At 39.5% G+C, this 15,010-nt stretch overlaps 1 protein-coding gene across 3 annotated transcripts; it reads left to right on the top strand.

Moving 5' to 3' along the window:
• Position 1: 1 nt before the first annotated feature.
• MED8 (mediator complex subunit 8) lies at positions 2-14,573 on the top strand. Of its 3 annotated transcripts, none has more exons than XM_045736325.1 (5): positions 2-141; positions 4,642-4,800; positions 9,156-9,401; positions 9,894-10,122; positions 14,315-14,573. In XM_045736325.1, the coding sequence occupies exons 1-5, from the start codon at positions 133-135 to the stop codon at positions 14,392-14,394; spliced, it is 723 nt and encodes a 240-aa protein (XP_045592281.1). In that variant the 5' UTR covers positions 2-132; the 3' UTR covers positions 14,395-14,573. The 3 variants fall into 3 exon arrangements, with proteins under 3 accessions (XP_045592281.1, XP_045592274.2, XP_069159956.1); XM_045736318.2 differs by lacking the exon at positions 2-141 and adding an exon at positions 270-407; XM_069303855.1 differs by lacking the exon at positions 2-141 and adding an exon at positions 276-422.
• The last annotated feature ends 437 nt before the right edge of the window (positions 14,574-15,010 follow it).

Raw genomic sequence — 15,010 nt, forward strand, 5'->3', positions numbered from 1 at the left:
CTGCCACCCTCACACTGCAGCAGACGACGCCGCCTCACACCTCACACTACTGACACTCACACTCACCAAGTACCTTGTGGCTGTTAATATTGTGGTGGTGGTCATTATATCCTCCACGTCACCGGCATACTCATGATGCAGGTAAATATCTATTGTCTCTCCCCATGTATTGTCTCTCCCCCATGTATCTCCATTTATTCTGTCTCCATGTATCATGTATTCTCAGTCCCATGTATCTCTATGTATTATCAGTCCCCATGTATTAACCGCTAGCTGTGGCTACTGGAGCTCTGGGTCCTACAGTTACAATATATATATGTCGCACACCCTACACATAGTGCATTTTAGTCACAGTGGTCTACGTCCCTGACTTACACCCGATGACCCCGGGCTCAATCCCCGGGCAGGTCAGAAACGCTTGGGCAAGTTTCTTTTGACCTCATGCTTCTTTTTTTTCACATAATAGTCAAAATTAGGTACACAGGAGTTTGATAGGTGTTTACTTCTCCGTTGTGTAGGTGATTAACTAGCTTAGGGTTGGGAGGAGGGTACCTCAGTGGGCCTCACTACAGGGCTTGTACCCCCTAACAACCAGAGAGTGTTATAAGAGGTTGTGTTCAGTAAGTGGGCACATCTTTGGGGCCATGTGCATGAAGCTTTAGGGGTCATGAACCACAGGGGAGAGTCAGGACCGCCCCTACGAGCTCCGTCTAATTACCACAAGCTTCACATAGCTTCATGACAATACGTTAGTAATGAATAAATATGATATATTTACTCATTATAATGTTGGTGCTGAATGTACAACACGAAAAAAACAATTTTAATCTGAAAAAGTATCTTTTTATAAAGAAATTAGACGAAAATAAAGAGCTCGTGATGCCAAATCAAGTCGATGATCGAAGCGTCGGTTAGGTTAGGTTTGGTTAGGTTAGGTTAGGTTAGGTTACATTACATTAGATTAGGTTAGGTTAGGATTAGGTCAACCCAACGTAACATATTATATTTATTCATTACTAACGTATTGCCAGGAAGCTTTGTGAAGCTTGAGTAGCTTGTGGTAATTAGACGAACCTCCTACAAGGATAGTGGCAGGGGTACGGGTCTCTTGATCACTACAAACACAAGTAAAATACGAATGCAAATGTTTATTCCAAAGAATGTGTGTACAAAGAACGTAAGAGTAATGTACAGTTGTAGGGAGAGGAGTCACACAATCTGTGAAGCCAGTATTACGCAGAGCGTTTTGGGCCAAAAGCATTCCAGCTGCTCCTCAGTGCATGGAACCTGCTATAATTTACACGCCCGACCACATTCCTTGACGTTACAACACTGCGGACAACCTGATGACGGGTGTAGCGATGAAATGTTGTCCAGACGTACCGCAGGTCCTTTTTTTTTTTTTTTTTTTTTTTTTGAGATATATACAAGAGTTGTTACATTCTTGTACAGCCACTAGTACGCGTAGCGTTTCGGGCAAGTCCTTAATCCTACTGGTCCCTGGAATACGATCCCTAGCCGCGAAGAATCGTTTTTTCATCCAAGTACACATTTTACTGTTGCGTTAAACAGAGGCTACAGTTAAGGAATTGCGCCCAGTAAATCCTCCCCGGCCAGGATACGAACCCATGACATAGCGCTCACGGAACGCCAGGCGAGTGTCTTACCACTACACCACGGAGACTTGAACCAGACGAGACTTTTTAGTTAACAGTTTTATCTAACAGTAAAGAAACTAAAAGTTTTTTAGCGTGTAGGTGGTTGGCAACCGCTCGATAACTAGCATGTAAAGTTCCCTAATAAAGTTTACCCAAAGTTCCCAAGGACTGTTGACCTAAACCAACAGTATGTTAAACTCTTCACCAATATTGACCACTCGGCAATAAACACCCTTCACTTCCTTCAGACTACTAGTATTTAAAAGCGAAACAAATAAGTACTTTATGTACTTGGCATGTAGTCATATATGTGTGTGTCCACCACATCAAATACTGGACATGGGGGGCCTCGTAGCCTGGTGGATAGCGCGCAGGACTCGTAATTCTGTGGCCCGAGTTCGATTCCCGCACGAGGCAGAAACAAATGGGCAAAGTTTCTTTCACCCTGAATGCCCCTGTTACCTAGCAGTAAATAGGTACCTGGGAGTTAGTCAGCTGTCACAGGCTGCTTCCTGGGGTGTGTGTGTGTGTGTGGTGTGAAAAAAAAAAAAGTAGTTAGTAAACAGTTGATTAACAGTTGAGAGGCGGGCCGAAAGAGCAAAGCTCAACCCCCAAAAACACAACTAGGTGAATACATGTAGTCATATATATCTGTCTGAGATGCCATGTGTGTTACTGGCTTTGCAAGAATATAAAAATATCACTTATGTAATCTCACATATCCATTGTACCTTCTTGTAAATAATAATTTATTATTATTATTATTATTATTATTATTATTATTATTATTATTATTATTATTATTATTATTATTATTATTATTATTATACTGTATGTCCACCGCACCAAATACCATAAATCTCCCATATGACCATCATCCTAAATTGACAATGCTTCATCCTAAATATGGATCATCCTTAGGATGATATGACCTTCATCCCAAATTGACACAATGAATTAAATATGTCAGTAATGTTTAGCGTTACAATACTCTGTACTATTATTGTAACAATTCTCTCTGTTTAACACAGGTTTATTAGTAATAACATTATTTTGAATTGTTATACTTTAACACTTAAGTTGTCTGAAACCTTCCTATATTAACTAGTAATACAGTACTGTACTATGTCATTAACACAATTTTTATTGCATAACCATATTGTTAGTTTAATATACAGTATGTCGACAGTACTCACCAGTGTTATATAACCAGTGTATGGTACAGTGGTACCTCGGGTTATGAACGTTCCTGTTTATGAACTTTTTGGGTTACGAGCTCGATTTGTTCAGAAAATTTGAATCGGGATACGAACTTTGCATCGGGATACGAGTTTGTTGATACACGTACGGCCGCCCTAGCACGTGGTGGCATGGTGATCGCGCCTCAGTTTACCAGTGCCTCACGCTCAGGGACTATCCCGCCTGAATTCTTCACAAGAATTTACAGTATTTTGTCGGATTTTTGGCCATTTGAGCATAAAAAGTTGTTATTGTATATCTCGCCATGGATCCCAAGAAAGCCAGTGGTAAGGTTCAAGCAAGATATCACATGTGAGAATGACCATAGAGAAAAAACAAGAGATCATTTGTAAGCATGAAAATGGTACTTGTGTTGTTGAACTAGCTAGGCAGTACAACAGATCTTCAGGGGAGGAAGAGCAGGCAGTAGAGAATGTCCCTTCCTCATTAATTAAGAAAATGTGTGCAGTATGGGAAGGACTGCAAAGTTTTTCTAAAAAGAATCACCCAGATAAAGCTGTAGTAGGCCGTTGCATTAATCTTTTTAATGACAATGTGATGCCTCACTATAGACAAGTGTTGCAAAGAAGGGAAAAACAATCTTCAATGGAATGTTTCCTTGTGAGAAAAGTGACAAAATCAAGCAGTGAGCCACAAGCAGGTCCTAGTGGTATGCAGGCAAAATGTGCCAGAGAGTGTACCCCAGAGAAATCCTCACTGCCTGATGTTATAATGGAAGGGGACTCCTTTTCCAAACAGTAACACCTCTCCTCCTTCCCCCTCCTCCTCACCATCTTCCATATGCCAACAGGAGTCATCAGCAAGGGTAAGTAATAATTTGAACATACTTTTGTAGTGAAGATTTGGATGAATTAGGTATAAAATTTACTTTGAAGTTAAGTTTTTGGGGAGTCAGGAACAGATTAAATCATTTCCCATTATTTCTTATGGGGAAATTCGCTTCGGTTTACGAATTTTCGGGTTACGAACTGTCTCCCGGAACGGATTAAATTCTTAAACCGAGGTACCCCTGTACATATTTTTATTAATAAACAGTATTATTATTAGTAATGGTAATGTCTTCTCACGGACATAATAAGGTAAGATAAAAACCCACACACTTGTGTATTTGTGAAACTTATGTAAGGAATTTACACCAAGTCCTTTGCACTTTCCTGAGTGCTTTATGAAGGTCTGAGTGTGTGATTAGGACAAGACTTAGATTTCAATGTCTAAATCAAGGCAGATTTAGACATTGACAGAGCACTCAGGAGAGTACGAAAGACTTGGTGTAAATTCCTTACATAAACTTCACAAATACACAAGTACAGTATGGGTTTTTATCCAGTATTATTATTCTTGTGGTTACTGTATTATTACTACCATAACATAAGAACATAAGAACAAAGGTAACTGCAAAAGGCCTATTGGCCCATACGAGGCAGCTCGTATGATACTGTATATTCCACAAAAAAGGCCTAAATTTGTTTTGGAGCATTTTCTCAGACATGTGGCAGAAAATTCAATATAGTAGTGTACTGCTTCTTTTATTTTTAATCTCATTAGAAAAACACGAGTAATTCATGACTTTGTGTACGTTATACAGTGTACCTGATATGAAAGTACTGTAATATTAATGATAATTATTTTAACATTCCATAAATTATAGACAATTTCCATATCTCCTTTAGGTTACATAATTTCTTTAACCTTAACAAAACCTGAAAGCTAATTAATGTTGCAGAGGGAAGAAAGAGCTCTGGATATTGCTCTAGATGCTATCCTGCAGCGTGTTATTGATATCAAGAATTCCTTACAAGAGCTTCTGGTCAAAGTCGAGCGAGAAGGAGAGCAAGCCGACTGGCCATCGTACCTTAATTCTTTCTCTGTCATATCTGCACAGGTCAGTATTTTTTCATCTTCCAATTGGTCTCTTTGTTTTAACAAGGAAAGTTAATTTGGAATTTAAAATAATAGTTAAGCATCTCATTTAATTTTTATTTTACATATCAGAGTTAACAATTTTGATAAACAAAATCAGTGAATTCATACTCGATTATTTTTCTGGGCTAGACCACTTAGTTGCTTCATTAGACAAAGCTAAGAATATTGGAGGGAACTGTTGACAAGCCACCAGCATCCTGTCCCTATTGAGGCCACTAGAGATAGTAAATTCACGTAAAACCAAAAACAACCTGGCTGTCCAACATTTCACTCTGGCACAGCGAGGAAGGGGGGAGGGGGGGGGATCTTTTGAAATGTGTCCACCAGATCATACAAGAGAGAAACTCGAGAAGACTTTATCAAATCAGGAATGACTTTCAGAAAGGTCATTCATCTACGCTAAAAAATATCCAAGTGTAACTTGCAATTGCTACTAGATGTTTACACATATTTATTTATTTATTTATGTATACAAAAGTTCTTACATTCTGGTAAAGCCACTAGCATGCATAGCATTTCGGGCAGGCCTAATTTTCCCCGGAATACGACCCATCAAATTGTTTAACAACCAGGTACCCATTCACTGCTGGGTGAACAGAGGCAACAGTTAAGGACTGGCACCCAGTTACTCCTCCCCCCCCCCCTCTCTCCCATAATACAAGCCCAGGCCAAAGCTCAGGGCGAGTGTTTTACCACTGCGCCACGGGGATGGGCACGGGATATGGCAACAGAGTAGGTGTTGGGCCTAATTGAATAGCTCTTAGTTGTCTATCAGTCAATGCTTCTTGAATTTTTTACCCCTGCACTGCACCCTGGTATACAAGAAAAAAGTTTTCTTAAATTTGTTTATTTCTAATATTGTTAAAATGCATTCCCTAATCACAAGAAAATAATAAAATTAAATATAACTTAACATGTCTGTGAATGAGCAAAACAATTGTCACAAATATGCAAACCAAATTGTTTTATTTCACTGTAAATTTCTTATCTGTTCCTGAGTTTTATCATTATATACACTCAATCTATACATGCTTATGCTCTATTATAACACACTCAGAAGTTGTAAAAAGTGTGATATTCACTGAAGCAGTTCACGTAACACAAGATGGCACTGCATTCTTTGTGTTATGTGTGAAGAGTGTGGTGCTTTCTTTCCATGCCTTTGGCCTCCTTTGTGTGTTCTTACTCTCACGTTGGTCTTATGCATGCATTCTAGTAGCTGGTATATTCAATTTTGTGAGATGGAAAGCCCACTTTGAAAGCCAGTCTGTCTGGAACAGTGCGGAACAATGTTGAGCTGAGAATACCTCTGGTTATGGCACGAATGGCTGTGCCGCACCTTGTTAGTAATTTTGTCAAAACGGCAAGACTGAACACATGCATAGTTGGAATTTGGTATGGTTTTACCATATACATATTGTAACTATTTAGCATGGTTATGTTAACAAGATGGAAAAACAATTTCTTGATTCACTTGACAGTTTTATGGTCACACTCCACAGTGGCAACCATCACACTACGCTTACCAACCATGCTCATGTTTATGTTACAGTCAATGACACAGTCTGGTTTATATACTGGTTCTTTGGTTGCTTTGCTCACCTTGCTACTGGTCACCATGCTACCAATGGCAATGGTTGTCAACATATTCACTCCTCGTCTCTCTTTCCAACGCACTACAAGTATTTTGCCACTTATTTTTTAGCTGACATTCACCTATTGCAATATTTTTGTCAACCACCAGCATTTTCCTTCTTTGTGACTACTGTGCCACACACTCCTGTATTATGTTAGAGCAGGAAATTCCTTAGCAAGGGACTGGTATAATAATAATTGTATATACAATGGGGCCCTTGTTCAGCAGTGGAACCATGAGTGTCTTTACTACACTGCCTGAAAAACCATGAGGATTGTTATTGGGAATGTCTACATCAGTGCCACAGTGTAGTATCATGTCTATCACCATTCCTGTCTCACAAATACACAGAAGAAAGAATTTGAGTCCAGATCTGTTCGCATTTGGAGAAGATACACTGCTTGAGGGCAACATGTCTTTTGAAAAGCACAAGTACAGTAATTTGTCAGTCACCAGCTTCTGACCTGGTACATAGAAGTCTTTGTACTTGCCATTCAGTTCACCAGAGCTGCACCTGGTAATAACATGTACATTACTACCACTAGCCATGCACTGCTAAAACTACAATCAGTTTCATGATCGCTGAATCTGGAAAATGAGTTATCTTCCACATGTTCATGACCTAAAGGAACAGTATGTTGCACAGACCCACATGACCTGTCTACGACTTTTACAGGCTCACTGTAGGCCCGTGCTACATGGACATTTTGTTCTGAGTTACTATATCTAAAACAACAAGAAGTGTATCGGTTGGAGTGGGGCCATGACGGGACTGGTGACAGTGTAGTCCTCGGCCTCGGGGCAGACACACATGCGTCAGTACTTTGTACTTTAAAACATCCCTGATTGTGTCGTGCAGTTTATGAATATTTACTGAGAACATCCTTTGTTGTGTCGCGCAATGGAAGGGTTTGTTGTTCAGTCAAATGTATAGAGGCAGGTGACAGATATTCTTCTTTTTCATCTGCAAGAGTCTTTAAAACAATAATATGATGTGGTATGGAAATCTTTTTGGCTCCTTCTACCTCTTGTCAGTTGTCATATGGTGAATATCGTTCTTATATCAGTTGGCGTTGGTGAGGCGTTGGTGAAGCATCTTTTCTGTAGGTTTAGTTTGGACTAAGATGTGCTTCCTTCATGAAACCGGCTGGAATATTCTTTCATTTACTAGAGTTAACCATTCACTGTTCTGTAGCTGTGACTGAGGGCTACGAGGGAATCTGGCTCTCATACCCTCTTCCTGAATCTCTACATTATCGTTCCTTATATGAAAGCCCAGCCATCCCAGATCATTTGTCAGTTGTTTAAAACTTCATCTCGCCAGAAAGTTCTTCTCATTTTGCCATTTTTGAAACTACATATTTGTATACATTTGCTGGGCTTTCTTCTTCAGATATTCCTTTAATACATATCACAGCATCTTCTTCAGGTTATCTTGAGATTATTTTTGGGGCTTAGCATCCCCCGCGGCCCAGTCCTCAACCAGGCCTCCTTTTTGTTACACATCCCGAGGATGCAGCCCGTAGCAGCTGTCTAACTCCCCGGTACCTATTTACTGCTAGATAATGGAGGCATCAGGGTGAAAGAAACTCTCCCCATTTGTCTCCGCCACCACCGGGGATCGAACCCAGAACCTTAGGACTACAAATCCGAAGTGCTGTCCACTCAGCTGTCAGGCCCTAATCTTGCTTTAAGATCACTATCAACTCTTCTTTAGTGTTCATTGACTGTCAATCTCTCTCTCTCTCTAAACTTCTCAACTTGTTTTATTTAACCTCTTGTATCTTTCTGAGGTACAATCAGTGTTTTACAACAGTCTTATCTTACACACTGTCATGTGATTAGAGAAACCTCCAAGTATTCCTTCTGTTGTGTTTGTACCACTGATATACTTCAAGGTGCCTCTCTCCACAAGTTCACTACCCTTACATCATCACAGTGTGCCGTGTATGCTTATGATACCATTACTGTATACTTAAAATATATGTAAGTAATATTACATTGATGACTTTGTTCTACAGCCATGATCATTTAAGGTATTCCTGAGACATAATATGTACTCATATGTCACTTCTAGAACCTATTCCCACTTTACCGTTCATATCACCTCTTGCAACTGTCCTCCAACTCCTTGCTATAATTTCTTGAAATTGTAACATTTTTAATTTGTAAGTATGTGACTATACATTTGAGTTAGAATATTATGTGTACTGTATGTGTTTTGTGCATCACATCTGCAAGTTTGTCAGTCATATATAATTTTTGTGTCGGCCATACATGGTAATAGTTTAGTCCCGAGAGTGTAAGCAGGTTTCAGAAATATCGTCCACAATGGTGTGAAGATTTTTGAAGCATGGGAAGCCCATATTGGCCAGTGTAATATCTCCCTTTGTTGGTGTTTCCATTTGCAACATGCTGTGAACCTTGGTAAAGATTGCATTGTAACATCTTACAAATAGGAAATATTCATATACTGTACCTGGTTGATGGGGTTTTGGGAGTTCTTCTACTCCCCAAGCCTGGCACGAGGGTAGGCTTGATATGTATTTGTTTTAAAAACTGACAAAGAATAAGAAGTTGTTTTAAAAAGATTGCATTGTCATATTTATGTTTTTAGTGTTAAGCATGTTTTATAAATAAGGTGAATTGAAGAATAAATGCCTGTTTTCAATTAACAGATATACACTCTTATGAAACTATTGAAAAATGATAAGACGCCCATTCTGCGGAACTACCTCACTCTTCCGCTGCAGTTGAATGCCGAGTCTGATGAAAAGTTGATCATGGCCACTGAAGGTAGAGTGCCATCCTTCAGTCATGACTTTGTGCCTAATATGCTACGAACAAAACCAGAGCCAGATGTGGAACAAAGGCATTTAGCACTGGAGGCCAAAATGGCACAAGTCAATGCGGATACTGCACAGGTATGCTGAAATACTAATCTTTTTAATCTGCAGTGACAGTTTTGTGTATGACTTAATTGTGTTGAATGTCCAGTGAAAAAGAGAGTATAGTATGTTAGTTGAAGTGAAGTAAGATGACTACACACAGTGTCCTGCATAGTGAAATACTATCTGAGTAGTATATGTAGCTAAAGTAACAGGTGCCTGTAGTAACGTTACTCTATTAATAGACTTTATTAATTTATTAAGAAAGTTACAAGCTAATTGCCTGTGTGTGGAATGACACGATGAATGGGATAATTGTGAAAATAGAAGATTAGCCCACATGCATGATAAATGTATTTTATATGTTTGTAATATCTTGTCACACAGAGAAGAAATAGGATAACATAAAAGGCAGCAGCTTAAACAAACCCATAAGTAGGTATAAAATAATTTGACAATTTTTGAATAACATTTATTTGTATGAAGACTTCTTAAAAAATTGCAATTCTTTTTTCCAACCATCTTTAGAAACAAATCAATGTCCACAATAAAGTAGTGAAGCACGTAATGGATTTAGTGAATACAGCTAGAGAGGAATGGGAAACGGAAACGGCTTCACGCACCAGCCAACCTCAGACGTGTTCCATCAATGAGACACAAGCCTTAATTGCAGCCTTAGGTACGGGCAAAGGCTTCAAAATACGAACTCAACCACCAGGACCATCACCCACTATGCCACAACAACCCCCTCCTCAAAGTAAGTCATTTTAGTGTATTTTATAAGACATAAATTACAGTACAGTATCCATACAATATGTGTAAATTTATGCCTAAGGTGTCTAAGGTTGGAGTGTGGGAAAGATTAGAGAAGGAGAGAATATGGGATACTATTAAGAAAGCAAGAAATAAGAAGAAATTAACAAGGAAAGGCAGGACGTAAAAGATTAAAAAGGAAGAGAATAACGTAATGTAGACTTGGCACAACAATTACAATAGGAATGTAAAATTCATGTTAGAAAAGGTTATGTCTAGGACCCTGTTTATTAAGTTACATCATAGAGAGTAGTGCAGTAATTCAGCTTTATGGAAATGATAACATAAGCTGCTCGATATATTACAAGTTTTGTGAATCATGACATCTGGTTGATATATATTTCTGAGCTAGTACTGTACTGTACTTTCAAACTGTTGATGTCATCATATTGTTTCAAGAGAGAGACTGCATAATATCCAAAATTTTTCTTGATAGTCAAGGTTTGGTCAAGTCACAACCCCTGATGGCTATTAGGTGACAGCATCAACATCACAATAAAGCCCTTCAATTGAACAAATCCACAAGGGCCATGACGAGGATTCGAACCTACGTCTGAGAGCATCCCAGACACTGAATTAATCAAGTCTATGCCAGAGAGCATCAAGTCTGGGATGCTCTCGGACGTAGGTTCAAATCCTTATCACGGCCCTTGTGGATTTGTTCATTTGATGCATCACGCTATTGTGATTTCTGTGTGTAAAGTCCTTCAGTTCAGACTCACATTCTATACTGACAGCTCAGCTGCAGGTTGTTTGGGCAAGTATATACTAGAACTTTCAGTTAAATGGCATATCCTAATATACCGTTTCATTTATGCAGCGTGTAATACTACAGTATGGAACACATTTTGTTTCTTCACTTTAACTGACCATTTGTCAGAATTATCTTCTCTGTGCTTGTCTGCTTTGAAATTGGGGTCGTAACTAAAAAAATTCGTAAGTAGGGGCAGTCGTAAGTCGAAATGACGCTGTATAATACGTATATTAAAATATTATGCGAAAATGATATATACCTTGCCTTACCTTGAGGTAATTCTGGGGCTCAGCGACCCCGCGGCCCGGTCGTCAACCAGGCCTCCTCGCTGCTGGACTTTTCAACCAGGCTGTTGGATGCAGCAGCTCGCAGCCTGACGTATGAGTCACAGCCTGGTTGATCAGGTATCCTTTGGAGATGTTTGTCAAGTTCTTTCTTGAACACTGTGAGGGGTCGGCCAGTTATGTCCCTTATGTGTACCGGAAGCGTGTTGAACAGTCTCGGGCCTCTGATGTTGATAGAGTTCACTCTCAGAGTACCTGTTGCACCTCTGCTCTTCAACGGGGGTATTCTGCACATCCTGCCATGCCTTCTGGTCTCATGTGCTGTTTTTTTCTGTGTGCAGGTTTGGAACCAGCCCCTCTATTATTTTCCATGTGTAAATTATTATGTATCTCTCCCTCCTGCGCTCAAGAGAATACAGGTTTAGGCTCTTTAGTTGGTCCCAATAGTTTAGAAGGTTTACTGAGAGTTAACCAGACCACACACTAAAAGTTGAAGGGACGACGACGTTTCGGTCCGTCCTGGACCGTTCTCAAGTCGATTAAATGATCCCCATTTTACTGAGAGGATTCTAGCAGTAAAGGATCTCTGCACGCTCTCCAGGTCAGTAATTTCTCCAGCTTTGAAATGGGCTGTCATTGTGCAGCAGTACTCCACTCTAGAGAGCACAAGCGTCTTGAAAAGTATCATCATCGGTATAGCATCTCTAGTGTGAAAGGTTCTTGATATCCAACCTGTCATTTTTCTTGCAGTTGTGACGGCTACTTTATTGTGTTCTTTAAATGTAAGGTCTTCCGACATGAGTACACCCAGATCCTTTACATTGCCTTTCCGTTCAATGTTATGATTTGACTGAGTTTTGTACGTGGTTTCCATTTTTTATATTTTAATTTTTTCCGTAGCGCATGAGCTGAAACTTATCTTCATTAAACACCAGGTTATTTTCTGTAGCCCATAGAAAGACCTGATTTACATCTGATTGAAGGTTTGCCGTGTCCTCTATGTTGCCTACTCTCATGAAGATCCTAGTGTCATCTGCAAAGGATGATACAGTACTATAGGTAATGTCTTTGTCTATGTCCGATATGAGGATGAGAAAAAGTACTGGAGCAAGCACAGTACCCTGGGGGACTGTACTGGAGCAAGCACAGTACCCTGGGGGACTGAGCTCTTCACGGTTGATGGACCGGATTTTATTTTGTTGACTATTACACATTGGGTTCTATTTGTCGGGAAATTGTAGATCCATCTGCCTATTTTTCCGGTAATTCCTTTTGAACGCATTTTATGTGCAATAAAACCATGGTCACATTTGTCAAAGGCTTTTGCGAAATCTGTGTAAATTACATCAGTGTTTTGTTTGTCTTCCATGGCATCTAGTGCCATGTCATAGTGGTCCAGCAACTGTGATAGGCAAGAGCGCCCTGTTCTGAAACCATGTTGTCCGGGGTTATGGAGATGCTGTGATTCCATGTACAGTATTTTGTGATCTTACTTCTTAGCACTCTCTCAAAGATTTTTATGATGTGTGATGTTAGTGCTATTGGTCTGTAATTTTTTGCCTCTGCCTTATTTCCTCCTTTATGGAGCGGTGCTATCTCTGCTGTTTTTAATATGTCAGGGATAATGCCAGTATCTAGGCTTTGTCTCCAAAGAATGTGAAAGGCCTGCGATAGCAGTTTTTTACAGTTATTGATGAATATATAGAGTTCTGAATATATTATTACAATACTGTATTAATATTATGATGGTGGTGATGATTTTATTATTACAATATTTGAGTTGTGTGTTGTAGTGTGTGGTTGTCCCCCGGAGTAAGGGGATAGTAAGACCATAGTAAGGTACCATAGTAACCATAGTAAGGTACTGTGCACAATGGTCCTTGTTACCCAGATGCTTTGCAGAGTGGTCCAGCACTGACAGCCTCGTGCTTGGGGGGACCCCACATCTTCTGCAGGCATTCTTCTCTGCATTATCCTATGCTGACTTGACTGCTTGGGGGGTTTTGGATGTTCACACACATGTTTGCCTCTCGGCCCCATTCTAATGTTTGCCACCTGCTCGCTAGTTTGTAGCCCTGGTCAGATTTCCTTCATGGTAGCCCTCTACTCCTCTGGTGGTGTGATGTGCCAGTGGGTGTGGCTGTGGATCTTTATGACAGTTCTTATCCACAGCCTCTCTTCATACTACTCTACAATCTTGTGAGCCTTGCATTTATACTTATGGTACCTCTACTGACATTGTATTAGGGAGCACTCTAGTACAATAGCTCACAGATCAAGCCTCGAGTGTATAAGCAAAACACTTTGCTGAGCAATGCAGTCACTTTTTCCCATTTCCAGTCTTATATGTACTTGTTTTTGTTTCGTTACCTTGGAGTTCATGTATATTGTTGAAAGGGTAGTTTAGATGACTGTTGTAGTGTTAGTGCTGCCATCTGGTGCCAACTAGAAATAGTGAGTTTACAGAATGCACTTTTCTGTTTTTTATCATTATCTCCTTGGCATGAGGATGAGCCAGCGGGGCAGTTTGAGACGATCCCTGCTGTGCTAGTGCCAAATGTCCGCTTGTTCTCACTTGTTCCCGCTTGTTGGTCGACACAAAGCTAAAAGCACATAAATAAATATTGAGATTTTAGTTCCTTTGGTTCCTTTTGGTTTTCATTCAAAGTATGTTTTTTGTATTTTATTATTGTGCAAAATTGAGCTTATTACATTGCCATATTCAGCAAGTTTCTACCATCCATGAAATTGCATCTCTTGCTGAAAAATGTTGGGCTTTGATTTAGCTACAGCCTGAGATAATTGTGCCCATGGGAATGTAGGGTTTTATGGGGTTATTGGGAATGATTTTTGGAAGTTGCTTGCTGGAATTGGGCAGATTTGGTATATTCCTAGATTTCTTACACAATTCCAGTTTATCCATTTCCAGCTGTCATTATAGTGTAGGTTCCTGCATGTCTGGTCTTTTGCAATGCTGAGACCTACACAATGGACTTACTGGCAATTGTGTATAGCTGAACATTGGTTAAAGAAAGAAATATTTTGTGGAGTAAAACATAATCTAAATATAAAACTGTTTTTATTTTGTTCTTTGACAGTAACAACAACAAACAAGGCAGTGAGTGCCGTCAAAACCAACATCAAGGCAGCAACTGCAATACACCCATACAGTCGATAGCTCCGACAACTGTAGCACTCTTTAAGAAGAAAGATATTTTATTTCGTGTCAGGTTTTTGCAGTAAATTTTTTTTTAAGTGTTTTAAATTGATTTATATTTCTTAGTATTATGAGTCATGCATAAATGTGATCTGAGCTTCCATAACATTGTACTGTACTGTAATAAATAATCAATTTGTGATGTTATTTTCTTACCCAAAGACATGGCTGTAGTAGAAATAAATGTAAGGAAGTATATTTTATTGTAATTTTCAGCACAGACCTTGCTATGCATGAGGGGAAATCTTGTTACGTGCGGCTTTGTAGAAAATAAACTTTGGGTTATACAGTATTGGCAAAAATGGGACTACATCCCATACCTGGAAATTACCACATATTTCATATGCAATTGTTGACGGTTGTGCAATATTAGTCGCTAATGGAGCTATCCATCTATTGGTCTATCCATCTATTGGTCTATCCACTTATATATCCATCCATATATTTGGTATCTGTCTATGACCTTGTCTCTCACTGTCTCTCTGTCTCTGTCTCATATAATTGTGTAATGTGTGGGAGGTGGGCAGTGAGAGAAGCTCACTTGTGTGAAATACTAAAAAAGAATAATTACCCCTTA

This window comes from Procambarus clarkii, chromosome 1, assembly GCF_040958095.1.
Source record: "Procambarus clarkii isolate CNS0578487 chromosome 1, FALCON_Pclarkii_2.0, whole genome shotgun sequence".
Lineage (NCBI taxonomy): Eukaryota > Metazoa > Arthropoda > Malacostraca > Decapoda > Cambaridae > Procambarus > Procambarus clarkii.

Excerpts from the sequence above, each read along its gene's own strand:
- MED8 (XM_069303855.1), top strand. The coding sequence starts at position 381 with ATGACCCCGGGCTCAATCCCCGGGCAGGTCAGAAACGCTTGG. Across the intron at positions 4,801-9,155 it reads TCTCTGTCATATCTGCACAG|ATATACACTCTTATGAAACT; the intron begins GTCAGTATTTTT and ends TTCAATTAACAG. Across the intron at positions 10,123-14,314 it reads ACAACAACCCCCTCCTCAAA|TAACAACAACAAACAAGGCA; the intron begins GTAAGTCATTTT and ends GTTCTTTGACAG.